This window comes from Seriola aureovittata, chromosome 20 (genome assembly GCF_021018895.1).
Source record: "Seriola aureovittata isolate HTS-2021-v1 ecotype China chromosome 20, ASM2101889v1, whole genome shotgun sequence".
Lineage (NCBI taxonomy): Eukaryota > Metazoa > Chordata > Actinopteri > Carangiformes > Carangidae > Seriola > Seriola aureovittata.
Genome location: NC_079383.1, coordinates 14756951 through 14784921, shown reverse-complemented (window position 1 = coordinate 14784921; position 27971 = coordinate 14756951). Strand labels below are relative to the sequence as shown.

Genomic DNA, 27971 nt, shown 5'->3' with positions numbered 1-27971 from the left:
CCAACATTAAGACATTTTGAAAGCATTCAAACGTGACAGTTAAAACACAGCAGACATGATCATTTTGATGTTGTTTATTATGTCTTTTGAACACTCTAATAAACTCTTCTAAATTATTACACCTGAAGACAATCTCCCCTCCATAAGAACAGTATTAAGAGCATGACATTAAATTTTCACAGCACTGCCTTTATCATTCCGCAGCATGGATCTGTTTTCTTCACTCTCTCTCATACAGAACAAAGCTTTGTGAGACAAAGAACACCATAGAAATGGAAGCAGCACAAAAGCACCAAAGTTAAACATGGGGCCATTTGTTCTGAATATTATCAAAAAATCAATCTTAAGTTTCAAGATTATCTCAGGCTTGTTTGGCAGTCAAGAACCAAAGAGCTCCAGCTGCAATGTAGTTCTCGAGTGGGAAAAATAGTTTGATAAACAATCTCTTGATAATATCTGTCACAACTGACTTCGACGTCTTTTTAAGCAGATTCAAAACCATTCCTGTACAGCTACAAGGCTCTGCTCATGCGGCCTTCATGTTGTAAAATGAAAAAAGATCCCAGTTTATAACAATATCTATGCAGGGAGATACTGTAGTTCTGTTATTTGTATATCAAGTAACACATTTAAGTATCGAGGATGCTGTTTTTTTTTGTTTGTTTTTTTGTTTTTTTTTACATATTTAAGTGGCTAAACTGCAAAAGTGAATGTCTTACACTAGTCTTATATGAAATACATACAGACATAAAAAACTATTTCCTTGGAAACCATGACAGTTTCTTCACAACCAACAATATGTGATACCGTTACTTGAGGTGCTCATACATGAGATTCAGGTCATGATTACATCACACCTGGGGTTATGTTTCTGAATGAACATCAGCACATATTTTTATACTGTTCATGAAGAAGTTATACTTGATGAGATCAGCTACGGTAAGGTCACTTGAAACTACACACAATATCAACTAATGGGCATTTTATGCAATGACGTAAAACGTTAGACAATGACATTTTCAGCCTACATCAACAAAGTGAGCGCTAAAAGAGGAAATACCCTCCTTGATAAGAATGTTTTCAGAAACCCCAACACATCGCTCACTAATCAGACTCAACTGATGCACATGCAAAGCTTTAACCAAATAGCACGCAGTGGTGACAAGTGAGAAGAACGGGATAAAGAAAAAAAAAAAAAAGAAAAAAAAAGGGACACTAAACCTTTGGTTGACAGAAAGCTGTGAAGGCACATTAAAATCTCCTCCTAAATCCTTCAAACTGGGGCACGTTGCGTTGGCGTTTGTCACTTTAATGCTGCGTAATATTGCAGATTCTGTAGAAATGGAAGTCAGGGAGGAAATTTCACAAAAGAAAAAAAGAAAAGAGAAAAAAAAAGAAAAAAAAAGAAAAAGGTTGCTGACAACAGTTGGTTACTACTGCAGACAAACACTATCTCTCACAAAGTGTCAGCAACATGGCACGATACAACAGCCAGGGCAGGGATTGAATGTAATAAATGACAATGTAACAGAAATCCTGTAACCCAAATACTTATACTGGTGACTGGTAACGCAGTCAGATAGAGAAACTAAAAGTGGGAACACAGGCACAAATATCCTGTACATGTTGAAATAATGGTAATATGTAAGATTTAAATAAACCTTTACAGATTCAGGACCTAAAATTAACAAAAAAATCACTCGTCATATAAAACAATCCTGTGATTTACACTTAGAGGCAGAGATCTGTCCAATCTTGACAGAAGCTTTCATCTTGGAATGTTGATTTTTCTAATATATAAATTGTTGTATGTATGTAAATTGTTTCACTTGTATAATGTGGTGTAATTACAGTTAAATTAAGATTTTGACCAGAGCTGTGGATGTAAAACTAGAACCGTTTAAAGCCATCATAAATCAAATTGAAAGGTAATTGTTTCTCTGTTTATAATTAATCTTATATAGCTCCAATACACACTGTTTTCACACAGCTCTTGTATGAATAGCTCTGTCAATCACCTTGGGAATGGAGGGAAAAAAGAAAAGGTTCACACCCATGTTTTGTGCTGTGTGGCAGGACTGGCTGTTTTTTTTAATGCCTGGACTGACTAGACCTTAAAAGCCTTTCTGAAATACTCCCATCCAAAATCTTTTATTCTCTACTGTGATACATCAGCGTTGGCCTGCGTTCATTTCCCCCGCCCAAATATGACTGGGAGCGGTATTCCAGATACTCTCATCCAGTGGAACAGATTCTCCAAGTCTCCTCCCTCGATCCTAATTCACTGCTTTTGTTTTTTTTTTTTTTTTTTTTAAAGGGTTCATTTTTCCATTCCTCCTCTGTGAAATCCCTCTTCCACTCTCAGTCTCTCTCTCCTGCGCTCGGGTCCAACTGGCCACAGCTGGAGAAGCCATCATCACAGCCATCGAGATCACCACCGCCATCATCATCATCGTCGTCGTCTCCCTGAGCCCACTGCTGGAGCGGCTCCCTGCCAACGCCGCTGTAGCTTTGATTCCAGGCACTAGTACTAGCTGCTCTTCAACATTCAAACACTACTTGGTCCGTTTTCACTCGACAAACATCCATTCACTAGAGACCTTTACTGTAAATATAAGCCGTGTGTTGTGCTGAAAACATGTATTCTAACTTGACTCTGACCATACAAATGGAAAAAAAACAAGCCCCAAACCAGGACGCTTTAACTTGCTCTTACACGTTAGTCATGGAAATAAATGCCCAGATATCAAAGAAAACATCAGAGCATTTAAACCAGTTTTCTTTTCTTCCAGCAGTACTTAGTCATAAGGAATTGTTTTGTGAAGATCCTTTGTGCCTGCTTAAGGAAGAGGGCGTCTCCTAGCTTGACGTATATGCTCTGCAACCACACAAACACGACCCCTGGGTGACCTTTTACTCCCTCCATTCCCTCCAGTGATCACTAATTCAGGAGCAGTGACATCATCCTCTGGACTGAGCCTCCATTTCATTTCTCCTCCCAGCTCCACAGAACTGTTCAGTGTACTCCCCCCCCACCTCCCCCCACCCCCCCCAAGCAGCGTGAGGTGGTGGTGGTGGGGGTTGTGTGTCCCTGCTCTTCACGGAGGAAGTCTCCTACTATGAGGGAAAATACTTTTTGACTCTTCACATGACCTTCAGGCACGCGGATAAACTCCATCAGTCTGTCTCTTCTAAGTGAAGGTGTGAGGACACTTTTCTGTCTGCATGCAAAGTGAGGGGAATTTGAGCCTCCCACTGTCTCTGGTGCCTCAGCTTTGTAACATTCACATGATATGGATACAGCAATATGTGAGACAAGCAGTTCTGTAGTACAAAGAGAAAGTTGAGTATCTAGAAGAAGAGCAATCTTTACATCACACACAGATGCACAGTGTGATATTCCAACCTCTACCACCATGATCCTAATAGAATTGTATCAATAAATATATTTTGGTCACTTAATTTTTATTCATGATTAGCATTTAGCAGAAGTTGTGGATCAGTGTGTCCACAACCATAAAGAATGAGTTAAGACAGACAACACAAAAATGAGTTGAAATGCAGACCTCTAAGATAAGATTCTGGATTCGCTAACATTTGAAAAAATGCCTCATACGGTTGGTTGTTGTGTGTTGGATATAGTTTTTAAAAAAATCATCACATTTTTAAAAAGAAACTGTTAAAAGATTATATATTATCAACAAAAAAAAAAAAAAAAAGAAAAAAAAAAAAAGGAAACTAAATGCAACTCTAATAGATATCAAGGTGGAAATACATGGCATTGCCTATGAACTAACACATCTGGATAATTTAAAATAGGCGACCAAGAGGTCTGTAGTCAACTCTCAGGAGTCCATAGTCTTTTTGTCTCCCCCCCATCCGTTCCTCCGAGTCTCTCCCATGCTGTTGCTTCCATACCTCCTCTTGGAATGCTCACAAATTGGGCATTGAAGTCCTGATGATGTGTTAAGTCTTCAGGCTTGGCGTTTAAATGTTAGTGTATGTTCTGGCGTAAGTAACTGTATGTCTATATATGGATGCAGTTAACAATGTGTAGTTGTGTTTGTGTCTCTGTGTGTGTGAGCGTGCATGTGTGTGTGTGTGTGTGTGTGTGTGTGTGTGTGTGACAGAGAGGGATCAGGAGGCGGCCAAGGCCTTGATCAGGTACAGTTTGTCTCCCTGCTCACTGGTGAAGATGGGGGCTTTTTTGTAGTGTTCAACAAGTTCTTCCATAGAGTTGAACTTGCGCTGTCCAATGCAGTAAAGGTTTTCCTTCAGCTGCACTTTGAAATGCTTGTTCTTGCTCTGCGCCTTCAGGGAGATGGAGAAGTCGTTTGGCTGTGAAAAGAAAAAGGAAATGAGAGGTTATTATCAGTTGAGAGAGTTTCAAAGCAACTACACGCAACCTATCAATTCAGTGGTTGTTTCGTAAGCAGGTGTGGGCTACTGACCGATGACTCGCTGTCTCGGATGAGGAAGTCTCCCTCTGCGCCTCTCTGGTTTAACGCCACCTCCGCCTGATGGCGCGTCACCTTCCCGTAGTACCACTCCTTCCCTGCGAAGCGCCCGCTGCCCGAAGGCGAGATGTAGTCACAGTCAGGAGTGGGCGGCCCAGCGAGCCCTGCTGTGGGTTTATGGGAGGTGGAGTCCAGCACAGTGACGTAGTTCTTGGGCACCAAGCCCAGCTGTCCGTCCGCTTTGCGGCACTTCCACCACTCCGGATCGTTCTCTGGCTTCTCCACGACCTCCATCACCTCGCCCTTCTCAAAGTTCAGCTCCTCATCGTTGCCCGAGCTGAAAGGGTAGAGCGCCTGAACCGTGTGCAGCACCCTGTTCCCGTTCGTGGTGCTGTTCACCACAGCCGCAAGCTTCTCTGTTAGCGATCCCGCCGGGTCACTGAGCCCACCCATTCCCCCTCCCCCTGCCGTCCCATCCACGTCCTCCGTCACATAGTTGGACGGAAACCAGCCCGATCGTCCGCTGTAGCTGCCGCGCCACCAGCCGTCACTGCACTTCTCCATCACCACCACCCGTGTGCCTTTCACCAGAGACAGCTCGTCCTCACGCTCGGCCGAGTAGCTGAACTTGACCAGGGCAGGCAGGTTGAGGTCGTACAGTCGCTCGCCGTTGTCTGCATACATGTCTGTGTCGGAGTTGGACGCTGTGTCTCTGACCCCCCCCTTTCTGCTCTTTACCTTCCCAATTCCTACACAAAAATAAAAATAAAAATAAATCAAGGAAAAGTGTAAGAGACAGAACATAATTCATCATTTCATCATCTACACTGAAATTAAGTGCAGTTAATAAGATCAGAAACTCAATTACAAGCACCTGACATTTTGAATTAGCATACAGACAGACCTTTAGGATTTAAAACTCATCATTTTACTAAAACACAAGTCCCTGGAATTCCAATTTTCACACCCTTCCACTGGTGTGGTACAAGTCTCGACAGAAAAACAAAAACCATACCATTTAAAAAAAAAAAAAAAAAAAAAACACACCTAAGAAAATTTAAGGGAGGAGGAAAAACAAAAATCCCAGACAAATACCAGGCAGCAATAATAAGCATTAGGGGTTGTGCTGAAATACAGGGAGGGTGGGTAAGCAGGGCTAAATATCATTCTTTTTCCACATTACAGTGCCCTAACCCCCCACACGCCAAATCCAAATACATTCTTGAGACTTAGGCCTAGGTGCTGAGGAAACAAAAAATAATGGCTGAAAAAAAATAAAAATAAAATAATAATAATGATCTGAGTAGGATGAAAACCTGTTCTGGCACAGGCTTATAAATGCAGTGGATACAAAAAAAAAAAAAAGTTTATTCATCATCAAAATTAATTACCATCTACATTTGCCTTGAACACTGAGGGTAAAAAGGTTCAGTCACATTTCATTGTGGCTAATCACATTGCACTAATCACCTCGGCTGCCCTGACACCTGCGGCCTTGCTTGCACTGCAGCTGGATATCGTGCACTCAGTGGCACCATCTGTAAACTGAAGGGGGATTACCAGGGCCTTTGGCCTTTTCCTGGGTTACGGAGCCTGAGGCGGAGTTTTGGCAGGCCCGCGGTCATCGTCTTACTGGACAAGAATTTCCACTTGGCAGCCTGGTATGCTAACAGTTGTATGAAACACATGTGTGGCTACCAGGGGACGCAGTGGTGAGATCACGCCTTCTTCCTACTTTCCGAGAGACCAGAAAGCAGCTCTAATACTCACGGCCAGATCTATCTATATTTTACTTTCTCCTGCAGAAGCAAGGAAAACGGCAGTTAACTATTTTGCTACTTCTTGCAAAACCAATATGACACAACTGTTATCATCACAAGCCTATGGTGTAACTGATGATGCAGGCAGACCAGACGGACACAGATAACAGACGCAGTGAGCAGAGCAAAGTAGTGATTCTATTTTTGATTACGTTTGCACAGCTATTGCTTCAATAATCAAAAGTCAGCGGGGTGAAATTATACATGAAGGCAGGGTGTAGTCCTCAGGACAGCACTGGGAGGAGGATGGTGTATATGTGTGTGTGCTTGTGCGTGTTTTTTTTCTGGCGCGGAACATGACTAATGTGTCACAACGCCATACTGAATCTGTTACCACAGATAAATTGTTACTGAAAGACGTCCGTGACTCAAGGAGTGCAGACAAATTTCACGGTAGTGCTGAGAGTCCATCTTCAAATTGCTTCCAGGTAGACCCTGTTATTAGTCACACCACTGTACATAACTACAGACTCCAGACTGGGTGTTAAGAGCCGATGTCTGTAGGTGGAGGTTAGGTGTAGTTATGCCTCTGTGCAGCCTTAATAACTCAAGGGAGAACTGCCAAAAAGACACAAGAAAAACACGTCTATATATCTGTAAATCTATACATAAATTTTACATAAAAATGAAACTGTTAAATTTGAAAATAAAGCAAAACCTGGGTTACATCAGCACAAACATCTCACCCCTCTTTAATGTTTCAAATAATCCAAAAGTTACACAGACAGAATCTAGATCCACAAGAGCTAAAATATCACATGTGCATGTTGGGGGAAAAAAAAAAAAAAAAAAACATGTTCGTGCAGGTGCAAGCCCCAGGATATTTCTTGTGCACAGTTGGAAATGACCTAGTTAGCTCCAAACAAAGGTTAGAGGTCAACCCTGCATAAATAAAATATCTTTTAGCTCCAGCTGAGAATGGACACAACTGATAGATTACATTTTAATCGCACTGGCCAGGTAATGTGGCCCTTATCAGTTTCCCCGTCAGGGATTTTATTTGCTGCTTCCTGCTAGTCACACGAACACTTTGCATTAAAAAAGCACAGAGCCCAAGACCACTGCATTTGACTAGATGCTCAATCTAAATCAAGGCAATAAAAGGAAGTTGGGATTTGCCTGTACAGCCATAGGAAGATGATACTAGGAGAAGATAAGGGGGTGTTACTGAGGGCATCTGCTTCTCTAAGGACCCATCTGTCATGCTGTTGTAGGCTAATTGCTGAGAATTCACTTGTTTGGCCGAGTAGAAGGAGAACAGCGAGTATGTGCTTCCTTTTACAGCTTAGCAGAAGCTCTTATCAAGCATGGTGCTGCGCAGAGCAAGGCCAGTGTTTGCCGTGTTAGATATTCAACACACTCTCACTCCACTGTTGACTCCACTGTCAACTGACTTCGGCGAGCACTTCCTTGACATTCTGCCAAGTTTTTTTTCTGCCAGGTTTGTGAGTTCAGTGACGCTGAGGGGACAATCCTTGAACCTTTAAATATGCTGACCTCTACAAGGCATGTCCGGTGGCATTCTGCTGCCGACCAGAGGCTGAATGTTTGACTGTAAACAAGAGGAAGACATTTCTGGCATAAGGAGTGTAGTGTACCTGGAGTAATAGGTGCACAATGACACACCCTATATTAAAAACAAGTATGTAGAAAAGCTGAATACACTGAGCTATTCAACACAACACGAGATCATACAACCATTCTTTAACCTGAAGAAATTCCATATAATTTAGATCTATTTGTAGAAACAGCTGACTGAATTTAGTAAAATGTTTATAAAGTGATGTTTACATAAATAAAGCTAGGCTAAGTTTTGTCTTGAGACAAGTGCAAAGAACAGTGGATTTGGTTTAAAAGCATTTTTGCAATGACTGAGCAGTCTGAGGTCAAGCACTTCAGACAGGACAAAGCTGTTGTGAGAGACGTCACTGGTTGTTATGAGACAGTCCATCTCACCAGCAGCACACAGTAACGTCCAGACTTGCCACCTTTACCACAACACGACCATGTGATGACCAGCGGAATTGGATTAAACAGTAAGTAAGTAGTCAGTAACTAGTAGAATGTGCAAATTTGTGCCCAAATACCGGATCAGGAAAAGGGAGGTAACAGTAGTTGGCAGAAGACAAAAAACCCCCCCAGCGGCTCCCCCAACTCCTACCTGGGGGAAGCACAATCCTCGCCTCATATGTGTTCATTCCACCTGGAGGTAACCCTAAATACTACCAACTGCATGAAAATTACATGAGAATATGCACATGTGGCAGCTCAGCGCTTCCTCCGAAACCCACAAACCATGCCACTTCTCGGCTGTAAGGGTTACGAGACAGGAAGAGAATTTAAAAAGTACGGCACACTGGAAATTTTTTTTTTCTCTCCACCGACGTCACATGCTTTTTCCTGTGCATTTCCTCAGAGAGGGATGCTGAAGTAGGAAATCGTCTCGCTTCAGATTGCAATAAATCACTGCGAACAATGACGAGGACCTAAGACACATGTGTTTAAATCCTCCGAGGGAAAAGTCTTCACTTTTTGTTTACAGATGAGGCGCAGCGGGAGGAGGAGAAGAAAGTGCTGGGGAGTTTGTTCGGCTACCAATGACAGACAGGAACTGGTTTTGTTTTTTAACTCTGGCCTCCCCGCGCTGGCTGGCTGTCCATTGTCTGCCAGGGCCCTTTCGACCCCTTGGCTTCCCTCCATTCCAGGGCTCTTCCTCTGTGGACGACAACACCCCGCGTCAGGCTGTCTGACAGTGCCTGAACATCCCCCTACTTGAACACAGCGTGATCACTTGAACAAGTTCAGCAGCAGTGAAATTGGCCTGCTAGCTGACTAAAGGAAAACCCCCCAATATTTTCGAGCCGAGCACAACACATCTCTCTCACATCCTAACTACATTTTTAACCAAGCTGCCTTAATTATGTGCATAATATGTAGCACGGTCATGTCACTGTAGTAACAGTGTAACTTTCAGTCTGACAACAACGTGCCACTCGTATTCATCAGACATGTGGCGCCATGCAGCAACCCTCAGCCATATGGTTTAGTATGAGAGACTTACACATCAAATGTAATGGCACCACATGTCTTCAGAAAGAGTGAATCAAACAAACTAAAGGGAACGTACACAAAAGTAGGCTGGCGTATTCTTCAATGGGGATGGGTTGGGACTAAAGCGTCAACAACAAGCTGCTAACATGGCTGACTGATGACTGCACAGGAAACGTGCACAACTCTTTCAACTTCAGCCATCTGAGTCATCCAAAGCAGCCATCAGTCTCTGTGAAGCAGCTCCATTTGGTTTTTACTGCTCTGGACAGTGCAGGGTTACTGTCAGAGGCTACGCCAACTACAACCTGTCCTCATAGTAAAGCAAACAGGTGGTTGTCTCAGTTCCAACAGTCTATCAATATGTGTATCTGTGCATCACTGCAGCAACACTGGAATGATTTGCTGACTCTCCCAAGGTCCCGCTCCAACATTTCCAACCAATAAACGTTTTTTTGCTGACACTAATTTCACAGTTGACCCATTTCTTTCTTAACCTCTATTCTGGTGATCCAAATTTAAAGCACATTTTTTCATGTACAAGTATATGTGGCTGGGATTCCCCTTGAATCAATAGGAAAAGATTTCCATATCTCTGTTTTGATGCCTGTACTTTTGTGATAAAGCAGTGAAGCTGCACGTGTCATGGGCATACATCTAAAGTAATAATTATCTGTTGAAGCAGGTGCAAAAGTTATACTGAGAAATAATTTAAATTTTCAATAGTGATGCCGATACCACACCTGAGTTTCAGGTATCAGAACCAAAAGGACACTTTACTACAAGGAATATCAACATTTTTACCCCCAAAACATTTTTCATGAACAAAAGTTCCAAAAAGTTCTTAAATATTAGATGTTTTAACAAAAACATCCACTTATTATTAATATTAATTAATTATTAACTTTTCCTAAATTAACAGCCCCAAAACTGAACAGAATATACAGCAGGGACTAACAGATCAAAAAAACGTAAAGAAAATTACAAAGGTGACCAGACATGTGATGCAAGCTTTCTGTTGTTGACAGTCTTCAGTTTTCAGGTTTGATACCCAGCCCTAATCATGGCATGAAAAAAAAATTACTAACACAAACATGTTTTGTTCTTCAAAGAAAGTTATTACTTTCAGAGAGCTACCAAAACCATTCAAATCTGATAGAGACCATTAGATAAGTCAATTAATCAATTAGTAACTATTTTGATGGCAATAATGACCATTTCCAGCTTGTCAATTGGGAAACCCTCTGGGATCTTGCGATGACCTTTTGTGATTTGTTGACATTTTGTAGACTGAATGTATCTATTAATTGAGAAAAAAATAAATTAATCAGTAATGAAAATAATCGTTTGCAGGCCTACAAACCATTCAAATCAATAGACAAGGGGAGCTGTGCAGTAGATGTTTCCACTGTTCTCTGCTACTAACGTGTTTACAGCGCTGGCTACAATTCAACAAGCCCAGACCAATGCTCACTTCCTCTTGAGCAATTCTTAACGGCAGAAGTCGCAGGAAAGCAAAGATGAGTAGACAGCAAAGAGAAAACACCTTACGCCTAAGAGACATTGACAACTCTCCTACCAATCTCTTAATTATGATTATGTCTTATTGCTTTTCTGGTGAGGCAACACTGAGCAGTGGTTTGGAGAAAAGAAGCGGGAGATGGAAAAGAAGGAGCAAGGGACAGAGACTGCTAGAAAGTCCAACAGACAGACCCCGCACAATGATTCAGCTTCCTCCCCAACTTCTCACTTCCTCTCTGGCCTGCACTCCTCCAAAGTTCTCGGAGAAATGTGGCTCAAATTAGAGTTTCCGCTCACTGGGGAGGCTGAGAAACAGGAAAACAGAGGGAGGAGATAGAGGAGACTAACAGCTCTCCGTTTACACAAGCTAAAGGTTTGTTAGCTCATCTCTGTGTTTTTCTCACTATCTGGATCCTTTAGACTGCAAACAGGCCGGTCGGTGGATTTACACACACACACAGACATACATACATACACACACACACACACAAGTACGGAAGATAGAGAGAGACAGGAGATAACACTCAACAGTTACAAGGTGAGATTACAGCATGGGTGTGCGCCAGGGGCTTTTGAAAAAGTGTGTCAGTGTGGCTGTAAAGTATCCACAGCCCACAGAGCCGCCTGGGTAATGACATTCCTCTGATAACCGAGCGAGGTGCAGGAGATGGGAGCCCAGGTCCCATCAATCAGCAGAGACCCCTTCCTCCTCCCAGCACAATGACTACAGTGTTCTACATGAGCACCCCGCGTCCCTTCAACTGTAGCTCATGACTGGCGGTGGGGGGACCCTCCCTGAATGAGCTCGCCCTGAGGGTAGCATAAAAGAAAACAGACTTTGGCTATGTCTTGAGATATTCCTACACAGGGTGGAGAGGGGGTCTCCTAGCATGATAATGTAATTCACTGAGTTGCAGCCCACTCACTAGGGCAAAATGCTAGAAAGAAATGAAGTAGGATTACTGCGTGTGTGTGTGTGTGTGTGTGTTTAAAAGAAAGAGACAGGGAAGGATTGCTGAGTCAATTACAGGCTTCAGCTCAGCAGTAGGCTTTTCAAAAGCATATCCACCCAGTCTTTGCAGCCGCTCACACAGACACAGCCTCAAAAAGCTGTTAAGACACCTTCTCCCTGTCTCTGCCAACACAACATGTTAGCACAAAAGTCAGTTTCCGCCAGCTCTAAATATGACACATCATTTGGCTAAACTAAAGCTGAAACCAACTAACGAAAAAATCAGAGAAGGAAGAGGAAAAAAAACACACACACACACACACAAAAAAAAAAAAACTGACAGCCGCTCCAGTACAGCCAGAGAGAGAAAAAAGAACCGCTCAAACTTCAGACAAAAGCTCTTTTCACCACTTGTAAAACAACACACAAGTCAGAACAACTTTAAGCCGCTGCAGAAGACAAGGAAAGTTAAAAACTCACGAAAGAAATGTTTGAATAGGTTAGCCATGTCCATTTTGGGCTCGCTGTCTCTCCCTCTCTCTGTCTCTTTCTCGGCCCCTGCTCTCTTCCCACTGCAGCTGTAGAGTTATTCCATTGGAACACCCAGAGAGCTGGGCGGACAGTGGAGCAGGGCGGCCCACTCCTTGACCATGTGGTCAGGCTTAGCCAATGAGAGTGCAGGACAGAGAGGCCTCCAGTCCAGCTCTGGAAGGCAGAATACAGAGGCCTCATGGAGAGGGAAAGAAGAAGGGAGGGGGCTTGAAGCTTAGATTGAGAGAGAGAGAGAGAGAGAGAGAGAGAGAGAGAGAGAGAGAGAGAGAGAGAGAAGAGAGAGAGAGAGAGAGAGAGAGAGAGAGAGAGAGAGAGAGAGAGAGAGAGAGAGAAAGAGAGAGCGAGAGAGAGAGAGAGAGAGAGAGAGCGAGAGAGAGAGAGCGAGACAGAGAGAGAGAGAAAAGAGATGAAAGAAGAGAGAAATAGGGAAAGTGTAGCAGCTATTTTAACAGAACTGTGTCAGATTGAAACTTATAAGAGGGTAAGAAAAGACATTGTATAGGCATCTGTGCGGACACTGCAAAGGCTGAGTGAGTCAGTCAGTGAGTGCTCAGTGTCACATGACTGCAGTTGTTTGTAGAGACACACTCATAACTTTAAAACAAACCCAGGAAACACGAGTCCTCACACACAGCAATGCACAAGCACTCGCACAGCGAAGCACAGCCATCTGCAGACAGATCATACACTCACACATTCTTTCAAACGATGACACCACTCCACACCCAGCAACAGACTTGTGTAAAAAAGAGAGAGATAGAATTTTCCTCCCACATAACATATGTCAGTGTGGTCTTCAGGCTGCCTCTCTCATTGCTCTCCTACATACTGTATATGTACAAGAAAAACATAACCACCCACAACCTCCCAGTTAAAACGCCCTAAATCTACTGATAGATCATAAACTACAACACGTGAAGGTGAAGTATTTACAAGCGTTGTATGATTGTATTAGTATTTAACAAGGCTTGGTTTCGCCTTAACTCGTGTTTTACAGGATATGTGTGAGTGAGACCTGAGCCTGTGTGTCGGCGCTCGTGTGTCATTCGTGCAGCTGTTCACCTGAGGTTATTTGATCAATGGATGTAGTGGCAGGTGGGAAGTTGTTGGGAGGCTCATGGCTGTGGAGCATGACCACACACGCTCCCACCCAACCACAAACACACACACACACTCATACATGCATATACACCACACATAACGGACAGATACATAAACTTCCACACTTGAGGGCAAAACAGACTAAAAGTGGAGCAGGTAAACACTTTATACGCTTGAGTCAAGTGATAAATACAAGAAGTCTTGTGGAAATGAATATCAGTTTTATCAGAGACATGACTGAAAGCTGACATTAATGAGGAGAGTATAAAATCTATCAAGAGACCTCTTCCTGTTGCCTTTTCAGAGTATTTTAGCGCAGAGATCTCCGAATGTTACCAGCTTCTTCTAACCACAACCCTAGCAGACACTTAAAAAAAACAGCTAACAGGAAGACACAGTTCCCGTGTCCAACAGATAAGTGTTTTGCAAACACTGCAGTGTGCGATACAGTTATAAATTCATGAAACACTTCTGGTGAGAATGCCCCTCCCGTTCTTTCAGGCCTTTGTGGATTGAAAAGCCACTTTGGGGCCCCGGAGCTTCCTCGCATAGGTCACCCTATGCAGGAGCTTGTTGTCATCACCACATCAAAGATGAGCAGAGGAGGTAAGGCTATCTCTTTTGTCAGTCTCACAAGTGTGGTTTGATGTTATGTTGTTGTCAAATGGGCCCATAAACAGAAGATGCTGGCCTCAGCTTTATAGTTCCGCCTCACAATAAATTGGATAAAACTACAATGACTTGAAGAACTAGATTCATATCACAACTACAACAAACCCACTGCCATTACAAAACAGGTCATCACCATTTACTGTCAATATCATGCAGGCCTGCTTTAAGTCTCCACAGTGGCAAATATTTGTGGACAAGCTTTAACCAAATCTAATGAATATCAGGGCCAAACAAACATGACTGAAGTATACAAGCAAACATATCTATCCCATCATGCTCTTAATTGAGGCAATGATGACCTGCAAAACACAGGTTGGAAATTACAGAATGAGAAGCATCAGAAACTAAAAACATCTTCACATTTTATACAAACACATAAGAGAAATGATCAAACAGTGAAATCATAGACAAAAGGAATCTCTCCGGCTCTCTGGCTGTGATCCAGGATGGATGCCAGTGGTCAGCGAGTGCATCCCAAATTATCATGAATGTCTGTCATCAACAAGAATTAAGCTAAGACAAATGGTAACCTTGGCTTACATACACAGTTACGTTTGCCTTGCTCCTGGCAGCACAAAGCCCTTGGCAAATGGCAGTTCCCAGAAATATTACTGTTGTGTTGACAGAGGAGACAACACCTGTGGCTGTATCAATTCTGGTTGTGATAAAAGAGGAGGAGGAAATCCTCTGTTGCGATTGCTTACACACGAACTGAAAGTGGAGATATTTTGATTTGTTAACACAAAACAAATTAGCTAGTTTCCTTAAGTGCTGCAGTTGTGAAGCAACAAGTATATTACTGCCTTACCTGAGCAAATGATTCAAGGTAAAATGGAAAAACTCACCTTAAACGAGACACTAAACTATAGACACTTCTGCCAGACACTGAACTTTCACTTCAAGTGCATGGTGTGAAAAAAATATCTTACAGAATATTAACCAATCAGACATGAGCCTGAAATATCTTTCTGAGGAGGCTGTCATACAGTACATTATATACCACAACGATGTGGTTAAAAACAAATAAGAGGTAGAGCTGGCCTAGATAAAAGGTGTCATACTAGTTTGTTTCCGTTAACTAATAACCAACTGTGCATGAAACTCAGAGTAAGTCAGCCTCCAGACAAAAAGACGTTATGAGCGAGTGAACATATCTAAATGTCTTGAGTACAAATATCTTTCACTGGAATCTTGTGAGCTAAATATATAAAAATAAACAAGGACTTTTAACGTTAACATTTTTTCTGGCCAGTGATTAATAAACTGTCAAAAGTAGAATTCAACATCGACTTGTAAACTTGAAGAAACCATAACTAATTGTTTTACCAAGTGTGTCTTTGAGATTCTTGACAATAGAAGCTTTTCTGGCACTGTTTTTCCTCTCCACATAGTTGGACGGCACAAAGCCTGTTTTGTTGGTGGCATTTCGAACCCTCCACCAGGACTTGGAGTCGTCAAGGAGCCAGAGGCGCTCGTTTTTCTTGATGTCCAGCTCCTGGTCCTGCTGGGCCATGTAGTCAAACTTGGCGATGACAATCACCTCTTCCGTCATCTTGCACTAAGTACACTGATGGAGAGAGAGGACGACAAAAAGACATCAGAGAGGCTAGAATTAATATTTTACATTACGGGCAATTTCAGGTGATTGAGCAGCATGAAGTTTCCTCCACACAATGAAATCTGGGCCAATGTTGGCCAGTGTGCAGCAGTAGCAGTGGTGATAAGGTTAGTTTCAATTTCTATCACCTAGAATGACAAAGACAACAGAATGGCACACTTTCTACTGTTGTAAAACGATGCAGGGTTTCCCCAAGGAAACTAGTTAGTGTAGGTGGTTTTTCATGTTCTTTTGCAATAATGACAAGTCAGAAAGCATTTAATTACAGAAACAAAACTAAGATATTAACTAAACTATGGATTAAGACTTTCTGGACTGTGTCTGCACACCCTTATTACACATTTTATTCTTCAGCTATGCCATTTGCTCAAGACCCAATGATTAGGTAAGAGACACACCAAAAGCAAATTTAGAAACTGGGTTTGGAAATAGATAGCTGTACCTGTACTGCATCAAAGCTGAGAACTTCAAGGGCTGTGATACGTCTCTGTTGACCTAGAAACAGAAAACAGACAATGCAAAGGAATTAAGAGGATGTCTTAATAATACCCAGAATCTTGTATCTGTAGCATTTTTGTGTCTTCACTGTTAAAAACAACCAAACCACTGTCCATGCTGTAATGTCCTAATAGTATGTTCATGCCAAGATATGGACAGTATTATCCAAATATAATATGACTAGGGCAGAACTCTGACGAAATGCCAGCCTCTATTTCCACAGTTTAGTCTCTTCAGATATAATTCTCCCCCACCACCAATTGTATTCTTGAAATAACAGATATAAATGACTATTCTTTTCAGTCTTCAATATTGACGGTTGCCAGAGAGTATAGCGCTAATCTCTCAGTATCCACATTCTTCATAAATTTACAGAGGGGATGATTTCCTCTCAGCAGCAGTCCAACGATTGTCTATTGTGTTAGGCATCAAACATGAACCTGGGAGCCAGGAAAATGGCAAAGATTACTGTAACAGGGAAGTAAAGAAAAGGGGCACTGTGCATCGGCAGTGTGGCTATGTCAGGGAGTTAAACTGTAACTGAGCACTAATGATGTAGGATATTATTTTAAATTTAGCAATGACCTATAAATATACCCCAAGTGTGCAGCCTATACAAATGCTCTGATTATCTGAACTGCATTACAAGCATAACTCCACTGCTGCAGCTTTTCACAAGAACTTTCAAGTTCCCCAGGCTATCTAAAATGATGACTTGGAGGTACTGCGATCCACAAGCAAAATTTGTTCATGTTCAACAATGAGCACATTCACAACAACTGGTCTTATGACCCATCTAGCCATCAGCACAGTCAGGCTACGCTTAGGCTAATACTGCAGATACTTGGGTCAGCACTAAGGGAGCGAGGCACTACTGAAGCGGCTGCTTCGCTGCTCTGATGTCATAGAAGTGAATGGAGTTTCACCTTTCCCCCTCTGACTGACTTCAGCGACCAGACACTGACCTCATTGATTGAGAGCTCTTGGTTTTTATTTGAAGCAGTGGTGTCTAGGTTTCAGCTGCAGCTGGCCTTGAGATAGGCCCAGAACCTGATCTTAGGCAAACATAAGGATGATAGGGAGGCCAAGCTAACTTTTAAGCAGCACCAAAAGGAGAATAAGAGTGGAATAAACAATACATAAGCATAAGCTTAGAGCTGGGAAGAAGCGTTTTCTAGAAGAAAGTTAAGATGTTGATGAGATGGTTCGTCATTTCATAAAACAAATGTAGACAGTGGATGATAGTGCCACATCTCATATCCCCTATTTATGGATAAGACCATGACAAGTGTAGGGCCCTGAGCTAAAATGTGTAATGAAAAGACCCACTGCATTTCATATAACAAGTTATAAGGAGAAGACACCTGTGGTCTGGGCTGTAATTCCCCATGTGGGGTGTTGTTCACTTAATTCACCAAAAAACATTACAGTGTATACCGTGGCTTTATCTCATGGCATGTTATTGCCTGCTCCTTTTCCATCTCTAATTAAATTAATGAACACTAGGAGACATGTTAGGGAGCAGCACACAAAAACAAAGGGCTGATTTACTCTCCTCGAAGCTGCCTCTTTCACCCAGACAAAGGCAACAATCTCTCTACTCCCTGGGCTGGACTGGATAACTGTCTGCCAAAGAGGCTGAGAAGTGTATATGTGCTCCGTCTCCATTTACAACATCCCTCCCCGACTATCTTTTTTCCCCCGCTCTCTACTCTCCCTAAGAGTGCATGATAGAATCACCAGTGTAGTACTGTCCCTTTCCCAGCCATGTCCTGTTTTCAGAAAACAGACTGCATCCCAGTCTCACTTCTTTTAGCTGCCATCACCCCCCATGTCTAAGGTGGCTGAGCACCAAGTGCACATTAACACCGCAGTGACTTACGACGGTGCAGATGTGAGGGAGGATCAAAAAGTTAGGCGACAGATGCTCTGAGCTAATCGCGCAGCTGCAGACTGAGCCAAGGCCGCTCGCCACTCCAAAGCACTAAACACGAGGTCAGACAGGTCAAACTGCTCAAATGGTGTCACATTCACGTCCACTGTGGATCTCTGTTTACACTGCTGCCTGGCAGAATTAACAGGTAGTCCAATTCAACACCATTCCCACAGCCCTCAATGGTCTTATTTAGAGCAGAGAGGGGCCTCTCCAGGATTGATGCAGTTGATGATTTGGTAATATTTTGTGGAAAATATTGCCACATATGTAATGATGTCATGTATCACTGCTTAAGAACCTATGACCTTTATAATGAGTGTCTGCTTATATAGATGTTTTGAAGAAATGACTTCTTCTAAAAATAAGGGTACCAGACATAAAGGAAAAACAGGATCTGTAAGCACAAGCTTTGTGGTTGTCAACAAGGGCAACCAGACTGTATGGAATGGTAGACAGCTGGTCAAATCTGGTGGCCAGTGGTAACGGGAGGGTTTTCCCAGCTCACTGTGGCTACTACTAAAATCCACTTCTCCCTCACAATATTTAAAACTGATCTGCTGACAGAAAAGCAACAAGAAGACTGTCGATTCTAAATATTTTGCTTTTAACTGAACAAAAATGAAGGAAATGTAAGGCAGTGTCTCCTGTAGCTGCTTCACAATAAAAAGGTTTCCAGTAGTGCACCAGCAGTCTAAAGCAGCGGCAGCAGAAGGTATTCCATTTGCATTAATACTGTTTCAACACCAGCTGATTTCATTACAGCTCCTATAACACAGCAAATGAGTGGCCCTCCCGCTGATCACTATGGTAGGGGAATTTAATAGAAATATATTTGTAAAGGGCTGCAACTAATACTTATTTTCACTATCAATTTAATTTTGGAGTATACTTTATCAGATTAATCAATCAGTCGTTAGGTCTACTATCATATACCATCACAATTTATCAAAACTCAACATGAAATTTTCATATTTCTTGTTTTTCCTGATCAACAGTTCAAAACCAAAGCTGGAACTTTGCCTTGTAAACAATGAATTGATTTGCTTGCGATTAATTTTTTTGCTGACCAAATAATCATTTGAGCCTAATATTATGTTTCATCTGCAAAAATGACTCCATGCTAAAAACCCTTCAATTCACTGGTACCACAAGAGTGAGGTCTGTGTGTGAGAATGATAATATCATAAAACAGAATAGGTTCACAAATTATGGGTGAGCCTCTTTGTGTCATGCAAATATGTAGCACTGTAAACTACTAAATACCAAACTGATAAAGTGCATCCATCTTATCTACTGCATAGAGGCGGTTGTGGAGCAGTGACAGGTCAACCACTGTTACAATCAGTAACCCACTCATGTTCTCAAGAGCGTCAACACTGGTCACAACTGTTCCCCTCAGTAGAAAGCCACTAATCCTAATCTGGAACTGTTTTTTCTAGTTAGATTTTCAGAAAATACATCTATACTTGTTAATAGAATTTTTAGAGGCAGCACTGCAACACTGTAGCCCACAAACCACAACAACTGCACATCAGTGTTGTAACAGAGATGCAGAGTGCAACTTTGTGAGTTCTTATTTTACTATGAAACAGTGACATAAATTCACCACATCCTGCAGTCTACAGCTGCTGCCACACACACACACACACACACACACACACACACACACACACACACACACACACACACACACACACACACACACACACACACACCTAGTCAAAGAGCACACCCAGTGGCCCATCTGGTAATGCAATATACAGGGACGCTATACTTGAGATATGCAAGAGAAGGAAAGAGTTGGAATAGTATGCGTGTTCAGCAAGGATTCTTGTGAATGGTCGTGATTTTATTTACCAGACTGACATGAGAGGTTCTTGCTAAGAATGAAGTCACAACAACTGGATACTATATAATCTAAACAAGCCTAAGAGAACTATTGTGGATCCTTGTCTCTCTTCACTGTGAGAGCAAATAATGTACCACTGCTCGGCAGGATTGCTGAGGCACTGAGACAGCAACAGCATGAGCTCACAGAGGCAGACAGAGTAACCTAATCCCTGTGACAGCCTTCTAAAATCACAGGGCTCTGCTGCCTTCTGGAATGTGCTCTGTATGCTCACTGCTCACTCAGCCCCTCTGGCACGGCTGCACTTCCTCCAACTTACACCAAAACTTACATTTTAGCCACAGGGCAGGTCTACTTCACAAATGGACAGTGCAGGACAACGACGGACTGATGAATACACGCTTGTGCTCTTTTTTTTTTCCACATCGAACCACGGCAACTAATACCCATGAGACTGCATCTCATCCCAGCTGTCCTACATTCTCTCAAAACAAAACAGCAGCATAGCAGCAAAGGGTCATGGGAGACTTGGCAGGCCAGCTGTGAGACAGGAAGTGTGGACACAAGGGTGACCGGATGATGGGAAAGTGATGCAATCTGACAGAGTGCAGGCTTGACCCCTGAGTTCAGATGAGTTTGGATAACTTATCTTTGCATTGATACATGTAATGCATCTCATTTAAGAGATGAGAGTTCAAGTCCAGGAGCAGTTTAAACTTTAACACCAGTGGTGCTTGGAGGACAGATGCTATTCTACATTAGAAAACTATATGATTCCTGTATCATATTAAAATTTAATTAAGGACAGTGGAGCCTCCAGTGTTTTGGGCTCACCATATAGTCTCATGACTGTGTGAAAGCAGTTGGTTATCCACCCCTCGGGATCACCCTCAGCAGTTGGGAATGGCCTAAAATAGATCATGGCTCATGTCCTTTGAGAACTGCCAGAGATTTTCTCTCATAGCAACAACCAACACCAAAAAGTTTCAAGCTTTCTTTAAGGCCAACTTCACATCAAAAGGCTCCCTCTACACTCAAAACAAATCTGTGAGAAGCGTACACAAATGTCCCCTTTTGAAATATGTTGCATAGCAATTTAGACACAAGATGCAAAGGCTCTAGCCAGGCCACTCTAACATACTATACAGATAAATTATTTTAAAAAGACAAGACATTTATGAAGCAAAGGGAAATCTCATCCAAAAAAATATGTATAACCTAATGCCTCCTTTTTAGTTCTAGAGCTAAGTGTGCTCAACTTTAATCACAGACTATTCCTTATAAAAATCTTTGGGATTGAGTTTAACAAATTTAGTAGTACGGTAGATTTGAGCATCCACACATATAAGAGGATGTACTAAATACAAGCAATAATTAAACATTGACCACCATATAGATAAGGCAAATAAACAAAAATAACTCAAACGGTTTCCACTTCCCCATTTTCACTTCTAACTGTATTGTGGTTGCGTATTCCCCACTTCACAAGCCTCAGGCCCAATGTTACTGTCGAGCTCAGAGAGAGATAGCATCGGAAAACTGACTAGCCATTTTTGCGGCTGGAAAAGAGAGTGAGATGCCTCACAACATGAAGAAGCTGATCAAAATCCAATTTTAGCAAAATGTCTGTGGACTTACAAATGTCAAATGCAGTCATCCAAAAGGTCTTTTTCTCTGTAGAATAAACAAAGTTTTGACTTTATAACATATTAAAGCAGGCCCCCAGCATTTGCTATGCATTAGCAGTATCAAATAAAACATTAATAGTACGTAATGGTGTAGTGGGACATACTAATATTTTAGAATGGTGATACCAATTCAACATGAAGGGATGACACATCACACAGACATGAGACAGAAGTAGTTGCTTTCACAGAATCTGTCATGTGGGTGCTTGCTGAAAAAAAAGATAATCACAATAAAATAAATGAGTGATCTGTATCAGCCCCGAAAAGCCTGATCAAAGCAAACCTTATCAAATACCACCGCAAATCACACCACCAATGTGATGTAGGAAGCCTTCAATGCTGTAGAACAGCATAAATACAGATACAGACTAACACATTAAACTCATTATTATCGTTAATCATTTACAGTAAATGGTCTACAACTGGCTTGAGCACCTTCCAGAATGAAAATACTTACATTCTCTCTGTAAGCAGATACCCACCAGAACATAATACCTTTGTGTAAGAAAGGATCTATTTCCTCAGACCCCACCTACATCAGAAGAGCCAACACATCCGCATCCACACCCTGCTGTTGCCAGTTGTTGTTGTTCTGGGTGGCCTATTTGCTTATAGCAACCAAGTCCAACGATGGCCACATGCAAGCAATCGGGGATCAAGGCAACAGTAAAATTAACCTTCAGGTTACATCACCAAGTCTGAGAGCTCCAGGGGCTTTCCCAATGACTAATCCAAGTTTACAAAGCAGAAGGATTCCTAACATCAAATACTACAGTATGATAAAGCTGTTTGTGGTTTGGTCTTGCATGCTGTCAGGCTACTTAAAACTATTAGTAGCATTAAGAAGTCAGTAAAACAAATGATGCGCAGTGTAATGTAGCTGCATACCTCGTTGCAACTGCAGCCTTCTGGAAAAAGCTATTGTTACAGTCAAAATAGCAGATCATTTGTAAACCACAAGATAATAATCCCAGACAGTCTGTGTCAGAGAGATGAAATGAATACACTGGCTTCCTCTTAGTTTTCGTACATCCTGGCAAATATGAGCCCTAGGGTGCTGTCACAATAGGACTAAACAAGCCACTTGGGACATTAGCCTGGGAGAGCCACGTGTTGGAACTTGTGTATGTGCATCTTGAGAGCAGGACGCATTCCAGATTGCATGGTGATGCCACAAAAATCTGGGGTCTGCAAGATGTTTGATAGGAGAGAGACAAGAAAGAAAACATTTTCCACAGAAGCCCTCACCTCTGTGAGGCCTGAGTGGGACAGCCTACACACATTTCAAACACTGGGAGGACTGTTCTTCATGACACTGGGAGTTCTTTTACAATATTGTATTGAGAGTACAATGTATGTTCTCCTGCCATTTTGCTTAGAAAATTTTCAACTTCGGCACTTCTGAGTGATAATGTCAAACAAGAAACTGGCAGACGATAATGCATGTTGTTAACCCCTCCAAAGGATATACCCCGGGACACTGAGATGAATGATTTAGAGGCTTCACAAAGACTAAACCAATTTTTACCATGTTTGCAGTTTTCTAAAAAATAAATAAAAGCTGTGCTATCAAAGTAATTTGAAAGACACTATATTCAGATAAAGAAAATCTACACATATTGGTTTTAAGATTCAATTTGGTATTGATTTTGAAACTGACAGCTGGTTCTGTTGGGCAGACAGTGTACGGCTTGAGGTTAATTTTAGCCCGGAACTGTTCGATCCTGAGTTTTTCCCAGATTGGTTGTCATCTGATGCACAGTTTGAGGGGTGTCATGACACCTGATTAACTACCTGAACGAACAGCAATATGGCTTTCAGATGATCAGCTGGATTTCTGGTATGTCAAAAATTTTGGTCAGATGTCTTGCAGTCGGAGCAGTTACACAGTCCAACTTTCCACATGGGTGCTATCAAAAAAACATTATAAACTGCGGTGAATTTATTTTTAAATGTTGTGGCTAAACTGTAGTCTTCGCTGAGAATGCTGTCCTATAAAACTTATCTTCACTGAATAACAGACACCATATTGTCTGCGTCTTCCAGTCTACTGCCCCATTTTTCTTTTTTTCTTCTTACTTTCCTTTCAAAGAAGAACTGTACAAAGTAATCCTGCCTTTCTCTCTTTTGTCAACATTGTTGGGGACACAACTGTCTTAAACTTTACTGGAACAGAACCATCAATGAACAAAACGACTGGTTTACGTTCAGTGTGAGCAGTCAAATTATTGCCGAACAATAGTGTGCGCAGGTTCTGAGCATGCAGAAAGGCCAGTTCAAACGTGCAGTGTGCCTTAACACAACATACAAGACTAATATAACACACTGTCTGTCCAGCTTTAGACTTCTGGAATTCTGTTTCCCAAATAGAAGGTTCAGAATATATAAACCCATAAATGTACAACATAACTAAGATTATCTTAGTTTTAAAATGCGATTGGTAAACAGGACCTAGGTCCTTTTGTTATATTGTACAGTCCAAATTATTAGCCAAAAATGATTCTTTAGATATTTTATTTAGAATATTCTCTCGTAATAGACACCACCAATTTCATGATGCTATTTCAGCTACTGCAAGAACATTCCTTTTATTTTCAATTGGTGTGATTGGGGCCAACAATGTGGTAGAGTGAAGTAGACCTATAGGCTACACCTTCTGTTGGTTCAACAAATTCACACAAAATATCTAGAAGTGGGCCGACTAAATATAGCCTCAGTGAATCACAGAGAAAATGCAACCATGCTTCAGAAGTCTACTTTCATCAAGAAACAAATGAGCATTTCTAGAAACACATTTTGACAATATTGCTTTTTTAGTCATGGATACGCAACAACTTCTCTCATCACAACGACAGCTGCGGTTTCAAGTGCACAGATCCTCTTTTTCTCTCTGCCAAAACCACTGAATGAAATCCCCAACTCATAATGAGTTAATAAAGAAAAACACCACTGAAACTGCACACTTCTTTTCTCTTACACAGGAAAGTCAAATCACTTACTCCAACAGAGAAATGTTACAAAATATCTTGACCACACATGGCCTGAACTGAAACGTTTTACAGAAGTAGGGAGGAATATCATCACACCATTAACTGTGCAGTGTGATTAGCTTTTGCATGCATCAACAATTAAACAGAGCTCCCTTGTTGCTTCTGCTCTTTTTGCCTTGACAAAAGGTTACGTTCCTTGTCCAATAGGTGACATAAGTTAAGATTTAGAAAGTACCATTGTCACTGACTGTATAACATGCCTAATGCATGGGCAACCAAAAGAAAATGTGTCAGACAGAAAAAAAAAATACTCATGAAAGAAAATGAGGAAATGGAAAAGAACTTGAGCAATAATTGAGATTAGGGAGATAACAAGAGAGAAGAGAAAAAATAAAAAATTCCCCTCATTTCTCAAGGTTTCATTAGAAACCTAAAGTCACTTAATAGAGTAGATTCCTGAGCTTGTCATTTGAGCAGGAAAATTTTCAGCCACATTAGTTTTTTGGCTATCATGAAAATGCACAGTTGGTATTTTCCTCTAGGCTGTGGGGACAGATTTGGCTGCTGGAGGCCACTGGTAGCTGTAGCCAGGCACTGTCTACTACAAAAAGAGCCCATCACTGCATATTCATAAGATTTTACTGCCATAACAGTCAAACAAGGTTGCTATTAGAGGCTATCTGAGTAAACAGGAGCTATGAAAAGGACACAGATGAAGTAAATAGGGCCACATCACTGCAATATCAACATGCATTGCTGAGTAGTGAAAGCTTCACCTAAGGGGGAATCCTCAATCCTGAACGTGAGCTTGTCACCTGGAAGCAAATAGCCACAAATTTTATCCATAGGTCTCCTAATGGCCATTTTCACGCCTTACATATTGGGCTTGAAGCTCAAGAGAAATGTAATATTAACGTTCAGGCAAATCCTGCTGATAAGCAGGTTTCCACCATCTCCCTCTCTAGAAACTGTGGCTACCCTCCCTCTGACTCCCACTGAGAACAGAGCCACAGCAAACCAAATGTCTCTCTCCCCCTCTCACCTCCCTGAAACCTTAATGAGAGACTGTGAAGAGGTCTGTCAGTGTGACAATAATTACAGAAACTGTACTATTCAGCAACTGCAAAAGACCCCCTTGGCCATTTGGGAAGACACACATGCTACACTCTTAAAAATCAGTCAGCTCTAACTGACCACATATCTTTAATTTAATGACAGTGAGATAACATACTCAAGTCATATTAATCTGGTAAATGTATCAAATTTTGTAAAAGGTCACACAAACATAAGCCAACAATTATACAGCTTTATCGCCCATTGTGCTATTGCTGCATGACATTTAGTCTGCCTTTGGTTGTGTAAGGTAGAAAACACATTGGGAGATAAACAGAGGGAGCAATTATCTAAAACCTTTCCCAAAAAACCGAAATGATTTCACTTGCACAGTACATGTGCCTACCCATTACTGGTTTCCTGAGGTAGGTCAAAGTACACAGACTTTCCTACTAGTATGCAGTTGTTTGTTTCTCTATTTCAGTTAGAACTAAAATTATTAGTTGACTGACAGAAAATAAAAGCCAAAACAGTTTTGGTAAATGATTATTTGATTTAGTCATTTATCAAGTAAAAAATACACCAGTCATTCCCTGGAGCCATCTTACCTCCTCTTGCTGTTTTATATCATCATAAACAGAATCTCTTTGGGTTTGGTAATGTCGATCAGGCAAAATAAGACATATGAAGATGATCACCTTTTTATAGACTAAATGATCACTAAATTAATTGTAAAATATAACTCACAGATAGATCAATAAGGAAAACGCTCCCTAATGCCGATTCATCAACAAAAGGCCACATTAGTGTGCAAACAGGAGGTGATAACCTGACTACAATTACCATTTATGGCCTTTTAACACAAGTACAGGGATTCATAAGTTAATGATAGGGGATACCTACATCGTGTCTAACCAGTGCACAACACCCAGTAACTTAAACTTGAGCTTTAGTTACATTAAAATAAACACACACAAACACACACACACACACATCAGAAAATATAACAAGACAGTGAATGCAGTAAATTAGAAGATGCTCTTTGCGTTGTAAACCGTTTACTATAGATGCCATTAAGGCGTTCTCTCCATTTTCAACCTCAGAAATAAAAGCGTTAACGTGGTGCACTGTACAAAATGAAGTGTAGCCACATTAAAGGCTGTGTAGCCGTTTTATTTGAGCTTTTCTCTTGTAACTTAAGCTTGACAGCGTGTCACGCTACCTAACTCGGCTAACATTAACCTGGCTAAGAAAATGGACAAAAATGCTTTTAACGGTTACAGATATCTCGCTTACAGCCGCATTTACGATTAGCCAACTGAGTAACAGTATGTTGGCCATGTTGGCAAGGAGACAGACTGGTTTTGTCTTGGTTCACAGTTAGCTGTTAGCCGACGTGAGTTTTAACATTACTCGGTGAATTCAAGGATAGCAGACGCTAGCCTGTAGCTCTCGTGAGAGACGTTAGTGCTGTAGCCTGGATCAGATAGCTTCACCGTCTGTGGCAGCTCAGATTCATACCCCGTTCAGTCATACCATGTCTTACCTGATTCCTGATGGCCACCTTTTCTTATTTCCTTTGGGAAATGTTTAATGTGTAGAGGCGTCACACAAACTGAGACTTAACGTACACAAATGATATCTAGACTCCTACCTAAGCAGCCAGTGATTTTTTCCACTCCAACAAGCTAGCCTAGCTGATGAGACGCTGTGCCCCGTTGGAATAGCATTTCTATATCAAAGCATGTCATTGCTCAGCAGCACAGCTAGGCTAGCTAGCAGCAGCAGCTACACAAGCTGTTCAGACTCCAGGTCCCTCCCGCTCGCAATCGATTGGCTGTAGATGAATCGGCTCTCTTTTGATTGGATAGTGGCACCGTCAGTCAATCACACTGCAGCTGCTGATGTTTTGCATTCCCATAAGCATCCATCATGTTTTTCGCCTTGTGAGTCTGAAGAGCGTACCAAAAGAAACGTGTATGTGAAGAAAGAGATAAGAGAGATATTTATTATTATTTACTGTTCATTTTATACTTATGTATTACTTATTGATTTATTTGTCTCAGAATCAGCTGTTCAAAATCAAAGTTGCACTCGAAGCCTCTTAAGTACTGAGTTGGACTTCAGCAAAGGCCTCATCCTGTGTAATTTTTGCAAAACTGATATTTTTACATTATTTTACAGCATATGTAACTTTATTCTTAATGGAAAGACGT

At 41.6% G+C, this 27971-nt stretch overlaps 1 protein-coding gene across 2 annotated transcripts; it reads right to left on the bottom strand.

The window, feature by feature from the left end:
• Positions 1-59: 59 nt before the first annotated feature.
• Positions 60-27526, bottom strand: nck1b (NCK adaptor protein 1b). Of its 2 annotated transcripts, XM_056363982.1 has the most exons (5): positions 27302-27526; positions 16184-16236; positions 15450-15690; positions 4452-5206; positions 60-4338 (listed from the first exon to the last, which is right to left on the bottom strand). In XM_056363982.1, exons 3-5 carry the CDS (start codon positions 15673-15675, stop codon positions 4138-4140), a joined length of 1182 nt encoding a protein of 393 aa, XP_056219957.1. In that variant the 5' UTR covers positions 15676-15690; positions 16184-16236; positions 27302-27526; the 3' UTR covers positions 60-4137. The 2 variants fall into 2 exon arrangements, with proteins under 2 accessions (XP_056219957.1, XP_056219958.1); XM_056363983.1 differs by lacking the exons at positions 15450-15690; positions 16184-16236; positions 27302-27526 and adding an exon at positions 12279-12389.
• Between the last annotated feature and the right edge of the window lie 445 nt (positions 27527-27971).

Coding starts and splice junctions, on each gene's coding strand:
- nck1b (XM_056363982.1), bottom strand. CDS start 15,675: ATGACGGAAGAGGTGATTGTCATCGCCAAGTTTGACTACATGGCCCAG. Junction 5,207..15,449: donor GAATCTCAAAGACACACTTG/GTAAAACAATTA, acceptor ATTTTTGTGTAG/GAATTGGGAAGGTAAAGAGC. Junction 4,339..4,451: donor TCCGAGACAGCGAGTCATCG/GTCAGTAGCCCA, acceptor TTCTTTTCACAG/CCAAACGACTTCTCCATCTC.